This window comes from Hippocampus comes, unplaced genomic scaffold (assembly GCF_001891065.2).
Source record: "Hippocampus comes isolate QL1 unplaced genomic scaffold, H_comes_QL1_v1.1 scaffold237, whole genome shotgun sequence".
Classification (NCBI taxonomy): Eukaryota; Metazoa; Chordata; class Actinopteri; order Syngnathiformes; family Syngnathidae; genus Hippocampus; species Hippocampus comes.
The window spans coordinates 1,374,027-1,392,758 of record NW_017806159.1 but is presented as its reverse complement, the minus strand read 5'-3'; the positions used below and the strand labels follow the sequence as shown (position 1 = coordinate 1,392,758).

General features: G+C 43.0%; 1 protein-coding gene across 3 annotated transcripts; it reads left to right on the top strand.

Moving 5' to 3' along the window:
- Nucleotides 1–364: 364 nt before the first annotated feature.
- On the top strand, nucleotides 365–18,282 carry fstl1b (follistatin-like 1b). 3 transcript variants are annotated; one of them, XM_019895440.1, is made up of 12 exons: nucleotides 365–649; nucleotides 774–830; nucleotides 11,197–11,298; nucleotides 11,369–11,498; nucleotides 12,117–12,131; nucleotides 12,609–12,641; nucleotides 12,865–12,995; nucleotides 14,166–14,287; nucleotides 14,557–14,669; nucleotides 16,108–16,218; nucleotides 16,296–16,390; nucleotides 17,123–18,282. In XM_019895440.1, exons 1-12 carry the CDS (start codon nucleotides 380–382, stop codon nucleotides 17,162–17,164), a joined length of 1,221 nt encoding a protein of 406 aa, XP_019750999.1. In that variant the 5' UTR covers nucleotides 365–379; the 3' UTR covers nucleotides 17,165–18,282. The 3 variants fall into 3 exon arrangements, with proteins under 3 accessions (XP_019750999.1, XP_019751002.1, XP_019751000.1); XM_019895443.1 differs by lacking the exon at nucleotides 12,117–12,131; XM_019895441.1 differs by lacking the exons at nucleotides 12,117–12,131; nucleotides 12,609–12,641 and adding an exon at nucleotides 12,255–12,287.
- Nucleotides 18,283–18,732: the final 450 nt, after the last annotated feature.

The window sequence follows — 18,732 nt, the reverse complement described above, 5'->3', positions numbered from 1 at the left end:
TCACAGCATTGTACCTATTTAAGAGTGACCCTAAGAGTCAAAAAAGTGGAAACTTCGCTTTTTTTGCACATGATATTTAAAATGGCACAAAAAATAAGGTATTACAATAACCGCCATCATGTCTTGTCTATCAGATACATGTGAATGTGTATATGAATGTGAACACCATTTTTTTTCGAGTGACGTCAGGTGCCCCCCAAGGATAAAACATTAATTAAATGCCTTGAAATTGTATTTGTTGTAAATGATTAAACCGGCCTGAAAATACCGTCACTGACCATATAGCGGTGAACAAACAGATCGTGGTGAGGTGTTTGTGTACTATAAATTATATTTGGATGATATGAATGTAAACACATCCCTTCTTGTCACTCACTGAATGTATTTTAATCAGAGACCGGCTGGTTCGGGCGCTCATCCACACATCCCTTCCTCCTTCTCCACTGTGGAGGAAAAAACAAACCCCCGACATTTCATTGGCTCTTTAGCCGGGAGAGGAGGAGGAAGACCGGAGGACCTGCTCAAATTCCTCCAAGCTGCTCAAATTTCCTCCGAGCCGAGGTTCTGTTGTTACCTTCACGACCGACGAACATCCACTCCGCTCCACGTCTCTCCTTCGCCGAGGCCGAGCAACCTCTTTGTTAAAACGGTAAGCTAACCAAGTAGACGCGCGCTCAAAGGCGTTTGTTTGAACATGACTTCAAAGTAGGTTTAACTAAGAGACGATATTTGAAGCTCGCTAAATCTGACTTTTTTTTCCGCCCTACGACCAGATGTTACGGCGTGTCGCTGTGTTCCTTCTGTTCGCCCTGACTCTCTCTAGCGCAGAGGTAAGTTTGGACACTTTAAACTTCCACGTTTTTATATCGATTCTCTAAAAACACATGCAGAAATATTAAGAGCAACAAATCAAGTTCAAATATTTGATGGCATGATTTTATATTACAGTTAATGCAGTGCTCGTGATTAGTTTTCCAAAATAGCCCAAAAATGCTAATGGAGTTTGGAACAATCAACATTGTTCAAATCCCCGATGGAAAACCCCAGAGAGGCTCCATTTGGAAAGTGAAATGGCTCAGGAAAAGGAGCTATATAAAAAAGTGACACATGAATGGCAGGCAGCTGGGAAAAGCACAGAAGGAAGGTCAAACATTGTGTACATTTATCAGTGCTGCTCCACCTACACATTGCACTTCTTTTGGGGATGCTTGGCCGCCTGGCAGCTGCTCTAATGGTGTCCAAACAGTGCATTTGAGTGGCCAATGTGTTTGTTTGTTTCTTGTGTTTGTGAGCTCAGGAGGAATGCAGAACACTTGCTTTATTAAGTGTCACGCCACAAATAGACAAAGCTTTGAGTAAACACAAGCATATTGTGGCAGCGCAATGGCATGTCATCGGACAATCAAGACGTGTGATGTCGTGTCAGTTGGGAAATTGGAGAGCAGACACACAGGTGGCATTTAATGGCCTGACTTGGCACAGCTGTTGAACAGCTGGCTTTTGTTCGGCGACCCTGTTAGCCAGGAGTCACTGTCACAGAAAATAAGCTCCTTGTCTTGTTGATCAGGTTGTTACCTAGAAAATTGGAAAAATTATTTTTTAAGAGAAAGTGGAAGGGCCTATAGCGGGGGTCGGCAACACGCGGCTCCAGAGCCGCATGCAGCTCTTTAGCGCCATCTAGCGGCTCCCTGGAACCTTATAAAGAAATGTTTGAAAATGGAAAAAGATTTTGATAGTAGGCTAATATAGCTCAAATAGATATTGATACATGTTGCAGCTCCAAAAAAGGAAAGCTGCGGTGTTGTTTTTTTAAAACGTACATTTTATTTATGCTTTTAACAGTCTCGACAAACACAGATACGTCTGCGTCCGACTTCTCTCTTCTCGTTTCGACTCGAGAGGCGTTCAAAGACAGCCTCCGAAAAAACGGAAATTAATGATCACTTCAATGACACTAAGAAAAGCTAAAATAATGCCCCAAAACAGAAAATCAAGCGAGGAAATCACAAAATAAATTCTATGGGGGCGTTTGTGAACACACAACAAAGGAATGAATAACATAAACAATTCTGAGACAGTCCAGTTTCCTACATACATACAGCATGTGTTTCCTTCATTGTAAGTTTTATAGAAGGCTTTTATTTTTTTGCGGCTCCAGACATATTTGTTTTTTTTTTTTTTTTTGTCCTATATGGCTCTTTCATATCTAACATTTTGGGTTGCCGACCCCTGGGCTATAGTTTCCGCACTATCGGTCGTAGAGCACAAACCATTGCCAAGGTGGAACAACAAAAATGGCAAGTAATGGTATGGTGTGTGTGGCCAGCTGGATGAAAGACAAGGAGGCATGTCCGCCATCTACTCAGAAATCTCAGTTTCCGCAACGATAAACAAGATGTGTGGAAATGACAGATGTTCCTCATGGCTTAGTAGCAAGTGTGATACTCTTGTAAGATACTCTTGTGTGCCTTTTTGGATTAAAGTGCATCCTGATTTTAAATAATACGACCCTCACAGCAAGCCCCAGAGATGCTGGATGCACGAAGGGCAACGAACATTGAGTTAAGAACGTTTAAGAAACGCCCCGTGCGTGGCAGAAATCCTCATGACTAATTGTTTGCTTGCGGCCAAACGAATCAAAGTTTCCTCAAATTGTCAAGAGCCCCAACCTCTTGCATGGTGGCCATTAATGACGCAGCCCCTCTTTTCCCTCCCCTGCTGCTCTTCCATTGCTTCCCTCCACCTTTGGCCGCCTGCCCTCGAGAATGCACTATTGTATGCACGCCTTATTCAATTCACGGGGCGCGATCAACAAGGAATGACTTGCTTAGGCCACAGTTTGTCCAATGAAGCCGCTAGCCAGTTAATAGGGCGGCATCTGTTCTCCGAAGGTAATTACCAAGATAATATATGGCCTGTTGTCTGGTCATGAGAAGGGCTTGAACCGGCATACCAGTGCGCTGTCTCCAGAAGGTCAACAAGTTGCAGCAGAAGCCTCACTTACTGTAAGTGTGTCCGATGAGCCTTGCAGGCTGTTGTCGTTGTCATCAGAGACCCGTGATACAGAGAGTAGGCACAGATTTTATGAGCTGATGTTCTGGGATTCTGACTGTTGGTTATTCAATTCTGGCCATATGCTGCCCATGTCCACTAAAATCGGACACTGTTGTGTGAGAAAGAATGGGAGACTAAATTCATCTTTTTTATTTGGGGGGGGAATCCCCATCACACTTTGTTGACAATTGTGAGAGCACATTCTTCGTTGCATTGAGCACAAACAACACCCTTGTTGTCAAACATGTGAATCTCTGCACTGAACAATTGTGTGTGTCTGACCATGTCAGCCTTTTACGCAGGAGTGATGACGGTGTTTTCTGTTTCAAACGTGATCGATTTTTTTTTTTTTTTTGCCTGATTTCAGTTGAAATGTCATTATTTACCTCGCCAGCAAGGAGAGTGCTTGAGGTAAAAATTGCATCACCTTCGCCAAGAGGCTGAGGGAAAACTCTTGCGTTGTGTGCAGTGTGAAATAACAAGCGACACACAACAGGAGGTTGATATGCAAAGCGGACCAGGAGGCGGTTCTGCGGACCTCTACAACCGCATCTATTTTCCCCCTTTTTTTTTTTTTTTGCGGTGACAGAGCGAAATGGTTAATTTACCTTCAAAAGGCCAGCCGTGGATTATGAAAATTGCAGTTGTCATGGCAAAGGCGCACACGAGCGCTCTCCTCTCAGGCTTTAGCAAGCAAGAAAACAACCAGGACATGCCCAAGTAGATGTCGGTTCCGTTGGCACTCCATAGGCGGTTCTCTTGCATCTGAGGTGGGCTAAAAATATCTGCCCAGGTGGAGAGAACATGAGCATGTGACGGAGGGGAGGGGTGGGACGCTTTGTCCTCTGTCTTTATCAGACCGCTCTAATTACTTCAAGTCGACATGCAGTCATGCAGCCTGGGCAGGGACTAAACAGAAAGAGGACCGAGCCATGCTCAGGAAATTATAGTAGGGGGGAGATCAGGGTGAGGTAAGACTTGGCTGCTGTATGCTGCAGGGTGGAGGGGCAGGGTGGTTGTGTTTCACAACCCAGTGGTATGTTCTCTTCAGTATTGGATTTGCTTGAAAAGAGTATTCGTCCAGTTTTAGTAACCGGACTTGTGGCTTCTCATTACTTTTAGAAAAATGACAAAGAGCAGCCGTCAATTCATTTGGTTGGACGTAAGCTGTGATGAGATGCAGCCGACCTTAAACGGCAACGTTGAGCTGACAACTGAAGCCACTTAGCCAGCCTTCATATGCGAGGGTTTTCTCCGTGTACATTGCCCGGGTTTCCTCTCACATGCCTAAAATATGCATGCTAGGTTCATTGAAGACTCTAAAATTGTCCATAGTTGTGAATTATTGTTTGTCTATTTTGTGCCCTGCGATCGGCCGTCTGCCAGCTGAAGGTGTACCCCACCTCTTGTCCAAAAGTCAACTTTGACAGAATCCGGCACACCCGCAACCCTCGTGAGGAGAAGTGATGCGGAGAATGGATGGAATTTGATGGATGGGTCAAGACAAGAATATATACTACATTTTCTCCATAATTGATGGTCTCCATCCATTTAATGGCACGCATGTATGTAGAACATTGAAACAGCCACCGTCGTACGTGTCTAATTTGAATCATTACAAATTCATCTAATGCACTCAGTTCAAAAGTTTGTCACGCTACTCTTTATCTTTTAAAACGTTTTGGTAAGAAAAAAAAAGCGCTTTATTTCATGTGGAAAGATCGTTTTGTACCCCGTTCTCTGGATAAGTTAAATGTGTTCCCCTTTGTGTCGTTGCTTTGCTGTTAAATAGAAAACACATGACGAGCAACATCCTCCGTGACAGATTCTGCCCCCTCTGTGGTCCAGATTACACAAAGACCATTGCAGTGAAGAATTGACAGTGTGATCAATGATGACATTGAGCAATATTGGGAAAAGTGCAACCAGTCGGGGCTTTGTGTCGTGTGAAGAAGTAGGATCTTCAAAAGCGCTCGTTCAACTTCGCTTAAGCGGACTACCACTTGTTCCAACTGCAAACCTCCGCGAAGAAGCCAGGGATTGTAGTCAAGGTTTTGGATCGAGTCTCAACAAAGCTCCCCCCCCCCACCCCTACCCCAACCCTTGCACCCGCCCTGTTGCTGAAAAATGCAGAGAACAGAAGAAAAATTGAACTCAAACGTACTGTAAGTCAGGTTTGATTGAGGCTGTAGAGATGCCATTGCATGTGGCTGACGACATGGGCAGGCAGGGTGGGTGCGTGTTTGCGGGGGTGGGGGTTTGGTGGAGGAGGGTGGTGGGGGGGGGTTCTTGGTTCTCTTAGTTTAGTCTAATTGCGAGCAGATGTGACTCAGCCCAGTCGCTGACTCCTTTCTGGCTTTTTCTTTAGTCTGTCTCACTTTCTTTGTCTTCGTTTCCCCACCGTCTTTATGTCCTGAGGTCTTGGACAAGAAGGCCCGGTGGGCGGAAAACAAGAGGCTGCAGACTGGAGTGACATCATTTCATTTCTCGATGCATTCCTTTCACGCTGAATAAGAAGCAAGGTGAAAGCGAACAGGCAGAGATGGGTGAATACTTCTCATTCATTTACCCAGGATGCTTTTGTTTCTGCGGGGTTAATATCAGCCCGCGCCTGCTCCCTAAGCAAACAACCCGAGACCACCCCAAATGTTTATCTTGACTGTTTTTCTTAGTAGTCATTAATTCAAGGACATACGCACACCACTTGCAGTATCTGTCACATACAGCAAACTCTGAGTTCGAAAGAAGGGGACGATGCCGGCATTTTGTGGTTCGCCTGTTTCTGTCCTCACAAAGCTGTCAACCGCAACAAGGAATGACTCACAAGTCTCATTTGAGATGTATAAAGTTAATTAGGCTCGGAAAGGAGGCAACATCCAGAGGTACTTTAATTATTGAGGGCAAATCCTCCAGCTTTAATGACTGCAGTCCGTCAGTAACGGATGAAAAGTCGTTCGCTTATGATGCTTCTCCCTCGTGCGGTGGGATTTAGGCATAAGAGCGCATATATTTTTCAGCGGGAAACTAGTTCATACTTAGCGAGTGTCTTTCATTTGTCTTGGGTTGTCCTTCGGGAAGGCGCTGTGAAATGGAACGTCTGCTCACTGAACCAATGTCCAAAAGCCGGAGAGACAAAGGGAAAAGGCAGGAAACGCAGGAGAGGGGGAGCTCAGGGGCAACGCTCTGACCCAGATACCGGCGAGATTTTGGCTCAAGACGAACCCGGCCAGACCCCGACTGAGGCACAACATTGCTCCGGAATGTACTCCCTCCCCTTCCCTCACATTCTGGGTCCTGACGATTTTACGAAGCACTTCATCAAAGACTGGAGCACATTTTGAAGTTGTGAAATTTTTGCGCCTTGAGTCATCTCAGGCATCCGAATATCTGTCTGTGGCTGTCGGAATCGCTCGTTCATTTGGATTCGGAAGAGACGCTTGATTAGGTTTTGACGCAATTTTGACACATTCAAACACCGATAATTTATACCAGCGATGTTGCGAACATATTGGAGCCCATAAAATCATAGGCGAACTCTCTGAACGACAATCCCTCATTAACCCTTTCATGCACCCTGTAACCTGATAACATAATCAGCTGTCCACTGTAGTAACTACTGTCCCTGAAAGGGTTAAAGTCAGACCTTCTTTCGAAACGTCTCAAAAAAGTCCCCCAAAAAAGAGAAAAAATGTGACTCAGTTACTGAATCGACAAGCCCAAAATGAATCCCTTGAGACTGGTTTAACTGAGGTTGTGCGCATTACGATAAAATCTTGTGGGAGCTCATGCACGATAGCACTTCAAACTCCCTAGTTTTGTGCGACTCGAGTCATATTTCCACAAACATCGAGACCAGTGGTTCTTAACCTGGGTTCGATCGAACCTCAGGGGTTCGGTGAGTCGGTGACAGGGGTTTGACGGAGCCTCTGCCATGGAGGGTAAGACACATGCGACTCAACATTTTAATGAGTTATGACACGCCCGCTTGGCCATTAGTTGCTGCAAATGATCACATGTCATTGCTTGTCCAATCGGTGCTGTGGGAAATTTAGTTCGCTTAGTAGTCAATGTGTGACTGTCGTGATAGTACATCGTATAAAAAAAAAAAGTATACTTATCTCTTGAAATTTTATTTGCTTTTTTATGTTTTTAATAAATGCGTTTTTTTTTATCTTGAATTTGTATGAGCTCTGGGGCTTTCGATGTCCATCATCGGTGGTAACTAGATATTGTTCACACGCAAACAGTCGGAAATGATCGAAGGCATCGTTACGTCATCAAAACAGCGTGTTTCAGATCATACCCGAAGAAGTCGGTGTTGTTTTTCTCCCGTGAATCCAGAAACTTCGCCCACTTCTGTGCAGGTTTGAGAGTTTGCGGTTCTACCGAAAAATCGTTGCACATGCTCATTTTTCTTTTGTGCAGGGTCAACTATCGAAGCACGACAACATTGACGGCTCAGGGTAAAATGTGAAGACGAAAAATGCTTTGTCGCACGGTGCCTCTCTGTCCCACTCAATAGCCACTTAAGCTCCGCGCTCAAGAAAATGCATTTACTAGGGATGAGAAGAGTTATCCTCGCTAGGGCAACTCATAACAGCTTTATTCTGCTCAACTCAAGACTGCTATGGAGGCAGAAATCCCAAAAATTTAAAGATGAAAATATATACAGCGAACATTTACGTGATGACATGGAAAGACATTTTTTCTATTGTACACGACAATTTCATGCTCTTGTGGTTTATTTGGCATTCAAGATCGAGTTATTCCTCACACAAGCCATCAGTCTATTTCCTGCACACTAACAAGGAGCAGGGCACTCATGGGAATTGATTCCAATCGGCTGCCGAGTGACGTCGGCGCTAGAGAGCTATTGATTGACCTTCGAACTCATCGGAGCAGAGCAAAGATATGCGCACACCTATGCGCAACACATTGAGGCACATACAAGCACAAAAACGTCGCTTGAATGCCATTATTGAGCGACCCCGCTGCTATGGTAATAATTCCTGATCAGCATGGGGAAGCAAGAAAGCGTTAAAAATATATTTGATGTCATATATATTTGATGTCAGTGGCAGCATAGAAGCAATTCAACTCTATCAGCGTTATCATCACCATCTCCTCCTAATCTCAACACACCCCCCCCACCCCGCCCACCCTCCTCTACTCCCACTTTCCTTTTACATTCCTTCCATTAAACAGTACAAGCTGGTCTTGGTCCAATGGCGCTCGGCACTAAAAGGACAAGATAGTGGGAATAAAACAAGGTGACAGGGCAGATCTGGGCAGAAGTGCACGTGACTCGAGCGTGGAGACGCCATGCTGAGATAAATGGCTGTAATCCTTTTGCATGTGGTAAAGGAGAGCCACAGCAGAGAATACCCAATTCAGCTGTTTCTTAAATCCTGGAAGAACAATAAAATGCGCACCCATGCCGAAGCTGCTTTTGACCACACCTCTCACCTTGACACTCACATGCTGACTCGGCGATTGCACAAGCAACCCCACCAGGCCCCGCCTCTTAATATAAATACCCTACATACAGTATTTTCCATTTTTTATTTGCCATTTATTTAAGATAAGATAAGAAAACCTTTATTAGTCTCACAATGGAGAAATTCCCAATTCACAGCAGCAAAGTTATGAAAAGAAGAAGTAGAAGAACAAAATATAGGAGCTGCTGTAAAGGCAGCCACTCTCACTGTGCCATCTTAAAGTCAAAATAACAAAATAATACAACACAACACATAAGAAAGACACATATTGATTGATCGATTTATTTATTTTTTTGTTCAACAACATTTACGTTGCGTTTAAAAGTATGTTTTAATAAAATGTTTAACACGTGTAGCAAGGGTTAAACGATTGCAAAATGAAATGCTCTGTCTTGAGCGTGACTTTCAACCTAAATCCTCGCCTTAAACGGGGGTTCACCGTATACCCAAATAGTAATAAGTGTTTAACAGATGCAATATTCAGACACGCTACCTGCAAGTGTTGACACATTGTGCTGTGACATGGGGGTCACTGATAAATAACATCGGTACAACCACACTCTGCTGTGATCTCATTATAAGGCTCTCTCTGGTTGATTGGCACTTGCAGTCTCACCGGTACCACCTCTCACCATAGCAACAACCCAATGGAATCGGCTGGTGCGGGCGAAAAAAAAAAAAAAGTCCTGTGTGCTTCTGCGTTCATTAGTTAAATGTCAAGGTTGTCTGCTGGTTGCACATGGATGGACAGAATACCACCGGCGTCATCTGCAGAGCTCATACAGAATTCACTGCGGCGGATTCAGTGCAAGTAAATGGATTGCAATCTTCAGGCCACAAGGATCACTTTGAAGATTTTGCCTCCAACATTGGATTATTGTGTGTGCGGCTTTTAAATCATGCAAAGAAGTGAACCACCATTTCCCTCAAGCTCCTCTCACCACTTGGAGCTTAAAGTCTGCTCCACTTTAGCATGTGACACCCCTCCACCCCCGTCCCCACCCGTTATCCATCTTGTTACATTCAATTATTGGTGAGCTTATGTGAGTCTCCAAGAATCCAGCCCTTGTTTGAGTCCGCATACCAGACCCTGAATGTGGACCGCAAGCTCACGTGTGCTCGAGCACAGGAAGGGCCAACTTTTTCTCTGCCTTATTGTCGTTACAGGAAACAGCGCCTCGGAGAGGGGGAGGGAAGGGGGAAAAAGATTGCATGGGAACAAGCGCAAAGAAAAACACACGCGCGCACACACGCGCACACACTAGACTCCAGATGTGGAGACACCCTATAACACACACAAACTTCAGTGCGCTGACACAGATACACACAAAGGCACACAAATGGAGAATAGAGAAGGTAATGACGGTCATAAAGCGAGTGTGAGTGTTTGCTGCTTGAGATTGGTGGTTTTTTTGAGGGGGCTGGAGGGAGCTGGGGCGGGGTGACACACCAGACGAGCCGACAACAAAAGATGAAAGAAAGAAAAGACGTCATGGCGAAACAAACAAACTGGAAAATATGGTCTTCTCATCCTTTTGACTTGTCAACACGCAGTTCCATTTGAGGTTTTGGCTAATCGGTTGAGGCTGAGTCTGAATCATAACCCAGTGAGTTCAAGCAGCTGCTGTCACGTCATGTGATGTATTGCCACCTAGTGGAGAAACTCCGCCTAACTGCGCGGAGCTGCATAGTTACCTGTAACACAGATTCGTCATTTACTTTTGTCGTCAGATTTGGGATCAGGGGGGGAAAAATAAATTGTACAGTTAGAGTTGAACAATATGACCGAATATACAGTTTCAGATAATGATATATAACCCCGAGTGATAATGATCCATGGTGTATTATGTGGTCTATTCATAGCATTTGCACATTTGTACGATACTTTAATTTGTTAATACAGAAGTTAGATTTCACATGCCGACATGATTTAATGTCCGGAATTTAGTATAGTACAGTTGACTCTAATTTGAGTTTTCAGGCAATTTGATAGGTGTAGTTTGATAAATGTTACTGCTCAATGTCACTAAAACATTGCTATACTAATGTGGTACTTGGGTCACGCTATCTCGAAGTAATACATTTATGACTCTCATACCAGTGTAAAAAAAAAGTTAACCATCGTTAATATTTAGATGTAGAAAGCACGTGTGCCAAGTGGGGAAACTTCAATGGCAGGGCTGTAATGCAAGGGGGTATGCGTTGCAGTTTGCAAGTGTAAACAGAATGAACACTGTAAAATGTAAACACGGCAAAACTCACCGTAACTTAACATTCGAGTGAGTCCCCTTTCTTCATGTAACTTCCAGAGTATATTCTACTTCATTCTTGTCTTATCTAATAGACAAACTCGTTAATGTCAAGATACTCGATTCCATGCGTTCCATGATGCACTTCCCATTTGTGTCTCTTGAGAGCAAAAAAATAAATAAAAATCTTGTATAATTCAGTGTAACTCTCACCCCAGCCTTAGAGGCATTCAACTGCAAAAAGCTTCCACAGCATTTTGTTTAAACTCTCATCTCAACAACTATAGCTGTGATTATGACGATGTTGCCAGCCTCGAAGGCGCAGCCGTTTCATGTCACATCTGTTATTGCAAACGCAACTATGTGTGAAACTAAATGTTGTCTTCTTATTCCAGGAGCTGCAGAGCAAGAGCAAAGTATGTGCCAATGTCTTCTGCGGGGCAGGGCGGGAGTGTGCTGTCAGTGAGAAAGGGGAGCCCAGCTGCCTGTGCATCGAAGTGAGTGAGGGAGTGATGGGGTAAGAAAGACGTTTCCAATTCATGTCCCTGGTTTCTTTTCTCCCTCCAGAGCTGTAAGCCCCACAAGAGGTCAGTATGTGGCAGCAATGGGAAGACCTACCGGAACCATTGTGAGCTGCACAGGGATGCTTGTCTGAGCGGACTGAAGATCGAAGTGGCCTACGATGGACACTGCCAGGGTACATTTTAGATGCTTGCAATTCATGTCAAGTGAAAAGTTTAGTTTCAAACTAGACAAAACTTGACTTGGCAGAAAAGGCTGTAAAATGAGCAACAAATAAGTCAGACTTGATGAAATTAGTTCATCGTGTGACTCCACAGAACATAAATATGGATACAATATTGTGAGATGACCACATGTCAGAGTCAACTGGAAAGCTAAACACTCCATAGCTACATAATCTAAGATCATGTTTAATACTGTGTTTTATGATGGATTTATTCAGCAATGGGGGGACCATTGACATTCTTTGTTTGCATATGTTGTTATAATGTAAAGGGAGTCAAAATAAGTTCAGCAATTAACTCCTGATGGTTCTTGTGAACAAAGTCTATCAACTGAAGTAATTACACTTCTTGCTTTGTGTTTGGAAAAAGTGAGGTGTCATTCTAGAGAGGTGTCACATCGCTCTGCGATCCCAATAGTCGCCATGTGAGGCTACCGCCACTCGGCGAGTCTTGCTTGGTGTTTCAATCTGTTAGCAGATTGTAATAATAGCAACTAATCATCAGTGAACTATTAACTTGCTATTTTTACACTCCTGAATGCCTGAACGTTGACCCGAGCTTTGGCACAGAATTTGTTCATAGAGGTCTGTTATGTCACCTGGTCTGCTTTTCAGACCTTTGGCCTAGAAATCTATGTCAGCATTAAATAATAACTGGTCTTGGGATTGTAATTCTGCCATTTCTTGTTTTTCTTCAATACCATATAGAGAAAAAGAGTGAGCAGGCAGCTGCCAGCCCAGGTGGGTGTTAATACATTTTTACACTTTTGGTGTGGTTGTCTCTGTTTTTAGTGTTTAGTGCACAAGCATGGTCTAGTATCAGACAAATAAACACACACACACACACACACACACACACACACACACACACACACAAAAACTTAACACAATACAAGTAATGTAGACTGTACACGATGAATTATTCATGAGTGTTGACCGATAGAATGCTCCCCGTCCCGCAGTGGTTTGCTACTTGGCCTAGAAATCTATGTCAGCATTAAATAATAACTGGTCTTGGGATTGTAATTCTGCCATTTCTTGTTTTTCTTCAATACCATATAGAGAAAAAGAGTGAGCAGGCAGCTGCCAGCCCAGGTGGGTGTTAATACATTTTTACACTTTTGGTGTGGTTGTCTCTGTTTTTAGTGTTTAGTGCACAAGCATGGTCTAGTATCAGACAAATAAACACACACACACACACACACACACACACACACACACACACACACACAAAAACTTAACACAATACAAGTAATGTAGACTGTACACGATGAATTATTCATGAGTGTTGACCGATAGAATGCTCCCCGTCCCGCAGTGGTTTGCTACGCTGCGGACCGCAACGAGCTGAGGAGCCGTGTGATCCAGTGGCTGCAGACCGAGGTTGTCCCAGATGGCTGGTTTGTCAAGGGCTCCAACTTCTCTGACATCCTGCTCAAGTATTTCAAGGTGGGCCAACCGCTCTGCACCCATTGTCCTCATCCTTGCCTCTCTTCGTTGAAGTGGGGTACAGTACCTGCATACTGATTATTTCAAAGGGGAGAGACACCACACTTAACCAAGAATAGATCCGCAAGAGTCTTCTGCTCTCATAGTCAGACAATGTCACCTGGATTTTGTGGAATTGATTGTTGTTTTATTGTGTCTTAAAACTACTGAGGCAAAATGAGAGTGCACTACTCGTCTGGTCCTCGGCTTATGAGAGAGATTTGGCGTGATGTACCGTATTTTCCGGACTATAAGTCGCTCCGGAGTATAGGTCGCACCAACCATAAAATGCATAATAAAGAAGGAAAAAAACATATATAAGTCGCACTGGAGTATAAGTCGTATTTTGGGGGGAAATTTATTTGATAAAATCCAACACCAAAAACATACATGGCATCTTGAAAGGCAATTTAAAATAAAAATAAAATTGAAAACAACACGCTGAATAAGTTACATGACGCATAAACAACGAACTGAGAACGTGCCTGGTATGTTCAAGTAACATATTAAGAGTTATTCAGATAACTAAAGCATAAAGAACATGCTAACAAGTTCACCAAACCATCAATGTCACTCCAAATCACTAAATCCAATGAAATCTTCATCCTCTGTGTCACTTTAAAACAAATGCACCAACTCCGGAGGTAGAAGATGCAGCTTCCTCTTCTACGTCAGACTCATCGTGGTTTTATCAATACAGGTCTAGAGCGGCCTCTTGTGGTTTAGTGTGAAAATAACATGTGTAATGATATAATAATGTGTTAATAATTTCACCCATAAATCGCTCCGAGTATAAGTCGCACCCTCAGCCAAACTATGAAAAAAACTGCGACTTATAGTCCGGAAAATACGGTAACCTGAATTTGTACGAATATGCCATCATAGATCACTAACCTCCACTAATGCAGTTGGAAAGTCTTAATTACAGTGTTTCTTAATGAAAAGCACCAGAATGAAATCCAAAGTAAGTATTGCGGTAACTGAGCATGTGAAAAATTTTGTCGCATGTCGTTTGTAACCTCAAAATGAACAACACCGGTCCTGTTATAAATATGGATGCCAAAGTTCTATTGTATCTGGTGTAAAACATCTATGAAGCTGTTCTTATAGTCTTTTTTTTTTCCCCCCCAGTCGTATGACAGCGGCGATTCCACGCTGGACTCCTCTGAGTTGCTCAAGTTCATCCAACACAATGAGTCTGTGGCGACTGAGATGCAGTCCTACGCCGACCTGGAGAGCAACAAGCTGCTTCGGTTGGTGTCTGCTTGCACGATAGCGGTTGAAAGATAAGACTTATTTTAGATATTGTTTTTTTGACTTGTCAGTATTTGACCTCTGTGCAAGCTTTGAAAGCAAAGCTTGCACAGACATGCATGTATCTACTATGTGCTCTGGAGCTATTTTAGATGTGTAACTGAAGTCTGTCCATTCCAGACTATACTTGTCAAGCCCTCCTTTTGGAAGCTTGTGAAATCGGGTTGTTACTAATAGTGAGTTTGCATGTGTGTGTTATGCTATCCAGGAGTCTCTGTGTTGATGCACTCATTGAGCTGTCTGATGAGAATGCCGACTGGAAGTTGAGCTTTGATGAGTTCCTCAACTGCCTGAAACCCGGGTTCAACCCGCCTGAGAAGAGTGAGCTGACACCACCCTTCCATCTATTTTTGTTTGTTTGTTTGTGTAGCTCAAGCTACCGGTTGCAAGTCAATCGCAAGACACAAAAAGGCACACAAATAGATGTGACCAGTCACACCAATGGGGAAATTTGAGTCGTAATTAACCTACCATATGTTTTTGAAATGTAAGTGAAAACCCACGGAAGCACGGGGGGAAGATGCAAACTATGCACAGAAAGAGTTGAGACTCAAACCCAGAACCTCTTGGCTGTGAAGCAGACGTGTTACTCACTACCTCCTGTGCTGCACTGAAAAAGTTTTTTCATTGTAGGAAAACAAACAACAACAAAAAAAAAATCCTGGTGACTTGTCAGATATGGTGGACTGAGTCTTTGCCACAGACAGCATGGGCAGAGCAGATATGGTATCTGTGAAGCTGAAATATGTGGTGGGGTTGATAGAGAACTCGCTGATGTAATTCAGTATTATGTTGCTGCTGATGGTTGCTTCAGTGTACTATGCTCAGAGTCAATATCTGGGCTAAAGTTCAGAGCGCTGAACTCTGTGTCTTTGGCATACAAGGTCCTGTGTGGTTATTGAGAAACACTAGGATTACCCCAAACACATCAAAAAGTGTTTTCTTTTCACACACAGTGGGGCAATAAGTATACACACATTCCAATGTACTTTTTTTCCCGCCTCGTATTGGGGCCAGCGGGTGTTTACTTACTCAACTAGAAAAGGGGCAAGCAAGGTCCTTATTTGGTGGGAGGCCTTTTCTAGAACAAATATATGATTTCGTAATATTACACATTTCGATTTTAATTTAAAACAAAAAGAACTGTTGAAAATGGAGACAAATGTTAAAGAACCTAAGCAGGCTGGGTGGAGGCAGACCAAAGTACAGTAGAACGGTTAGCATTCACATGGGCTTTGCGGTAAACTCTAACCACAGTTGAAAATCAGTTCCAGGAGACAGGACAACGCACCCATGAGGGGTAATGTGTTGTGGAGGCCTTTACTTGTTTAACTATCTCAGTTTAGAGTCACAGTTACTTCCTGTTTAGAAGGGAATTAAGTGGCGTCTATTTGAGCAAAGGTCCTTATTTGTTAGTCTAGTTTAATAAAGACCTGTTAAAGTAGAGACCACTATTTGCGGTATTACAGTGACCTCAGATTTGTTAATGTTCAAGTTTCAAGTTCATCGATCCTAAACATATCCAAACATGCCTTCATGAAGCTTACTTTTTGCTCATGGGTACCGAAAAGGGCCTTTCCGAAACTGTTCCCACTATGTTTTATGCAGAGGTTGGCAATTTACTAAATTGCGCCGGTCTGTCATTTGGCAGCGGCCTGTGTACCCGTTTTTAGTTACAGTGGTTTCCGAACAGGGAGAATAGTGCTCGATTGTCTCAGCTGCCAAATTCCCTTCCTTGTATTTAATTTTTTTTTTTCAGAATGTGCTTTGGAAGATGAAACTTATGAGGACGGTGCAGAGACGCAGGTGGAGTGTAACCGCTGCGTGTGTGCATGCGGCAACTGGGTCTGCACTGCAATGACCTGCACTGGTAAGCTACAAGAAAATCATTTTGTTATTTCCTCCGTGTCTTTGTACCTGAACACATTTGATTCACTTTGTATGCAGACAAGGCAGCTGCTGTGGATGAGTCAACAGATGGCGGTGTGGAAATGACAGAGGAAGAGTGGGACCTCCGTGTGGCAGAGCTGAACAAACACCAGGTTGGGTTTTTTTAATCAGTAAACCAACTAGCCCAAGGATCTGACTTGAGGGTTTCTCCGGATAAGGGGAATGTCTTTTTCTTGACAAAGGAGATTTGGCTTAAACTGCCAAGCCTGCAAAACGACATCCTCTTCAAATTTGCAGACCTAAGCTTTTCGGTACAATACTCACATGGCAGGAAACCAAAAAAAATCACCATATTTTGAAGAGGCAAATTGTCTCAAAAGAGCAAGCTTGCTGTAATTAGTGTAGTAGTAAGCAAAAAACATGTTTATATGCATTATCGTATAAAACAAGTCTGCTGGGTATACAGCGGAATATAACAAATGGATAGATGGGATTCCTTTAGTGTAATGCAATCCATGAGACATACAAGTGTATATATTTTAATCTCCAAATTCATTCTGAAATTGTTCTTCAATTACATTTTTAATATTGTCAAATGTCCTGTAGATAAGGTAGGTCCTTGCTAGGTTTGCCGTCTTTCAACTGGAATAACTGTAAAAATGTTAAAAGATAGAAAATGGGAAAAACTTAAGCACTCTGAACAACTTTCACATGCATAATAAACCAGCATGGCCATCACAAGGTAAATTATAGTCATCTGAGCCTTATATTACCTCATCCAGAACTTTTAATGCTACTGCTTTGGTTTTTATATGGGTGCAACGTGATGAAATTACTTTATACCACTACAATATTGACCCTTCTTTATCTTTATTTTACCACAGGAGACAGTGGAGAAAATGAAGGCGAGTACAAAGGAAGCCTAAGTGAGAGGACACAGCCCGAAGAGAGGATGCACACGACCACCCTTCCTCTATACTTGACTTACCTTGAAGCCCGGGTGTTGTTATGACATCTAGATGTTTTCTCTGCTATTTTAATTGTTATTATTATACATTTTTACAGTATCAAAGTGTTTATGTTGATGTTGTTTGATTCGAGGGACAATCGTATGATTCCCTTGCGTTCAGTACTGTCATATTTGCTTGTATTAACTACTCTTGTACACTTCTTATGATGTATTTTTGCAGTTCTTAAGGACAAAAAAAAAAGCAGGATGTCTGTGTTATGCGGCTTGAGCAGCGTTGGCTTGATGGGTAGAAGCAAGGTAGTGGGAAGGTTCAACGGCTAGTGATTCATGTATACTCAATCAATGCACTCGGTTATCTTTCTCTTTGCTTTTATGGTCCATCCAAACAACCAATCTGAGGTGTTTAACTTCATATTAGGCATTCTGCGGCAAAAAACAAAAACAAAACAAAACATAGTTCTATATCCAGTTTGTTGTGGCCATTTGAGTTGTAGCTCATTATGTTCCCACTCAGATACAATACACTGTTTGGGCTAAAAGTATTCGTTCATCAACTTAATATGTTTGTCCATACAATGTACATCTCTCTGCATCAGAGTGGTAACAGAAGATCCAACATTTATCCACCATTGTCTTTTACGCACAGCCATTTTCCCCCACCGCCTCTGTTACAGGTCCCGAGAGTTTGCCACATAGACAGAGAAAAAAATGCTGTGTAAAAGGCACTGCAGGGTGAGATGCACCCTGGTGAGACTGCATACGAACATAGCATGGGGGTGTCTGAAACCAAAGATGTGCTGAAGATGTTTTGTACACAGATCTCCAGGTAACATTACTCTGGACCCAGCAGCAGCACTATACCTTTCAAAATCAACCTTTGCAAAAGGACTAGCCTCAGTAGTGTAGGTGCGTCACGATGCGGATTCCTGTGTTTGTTTGAGTGTGTGTGTGCTGTTAAATGTACTGTTCCTTTTTGTACTTCTGTGTGTTGATTTGTAAAAACCCTGCGTCTAAATTAGGAAAATAGAAGACATAGTGCCTTAGACTCGCAAACATTATTGGCCTGCACAATTTTTTTTTAATCGTTTTACCACGTTCTGAGCGTGGTTTTGCTGATTCGTTGGGAAGTGGCTTGTAATTCATGCTGATAAAATCCTTGCGGAGATCTTTGGAGGCCACTAAAAATGACAGCAAGGACTATGGAAGCCAATAAATATTTGTACACCACGCAAGTTGTCTCTTTCAATGTGTTTCAACTTACATTCGCACGCATGACGGGCGTGGGTGAGCTCGAGCAAATCTCAGCTGAATTTGGGCAAGAGGGAGGGGAACACACTTCTTGGTTGCAGCCAATCGCAAGACACAGTCAGTTGTCAATGAATTTCACATGGGTGTTTTTGGTATGTCGAAGCCAGACTGAAGAAAACCCATGCATGGAAAAAGAAAACATGCAAACTCCACGCAGTACTGCAGAACTGTGAGACAGCTGTGCCAACCACTAAGGTACCATGCTGTTTGTCAACT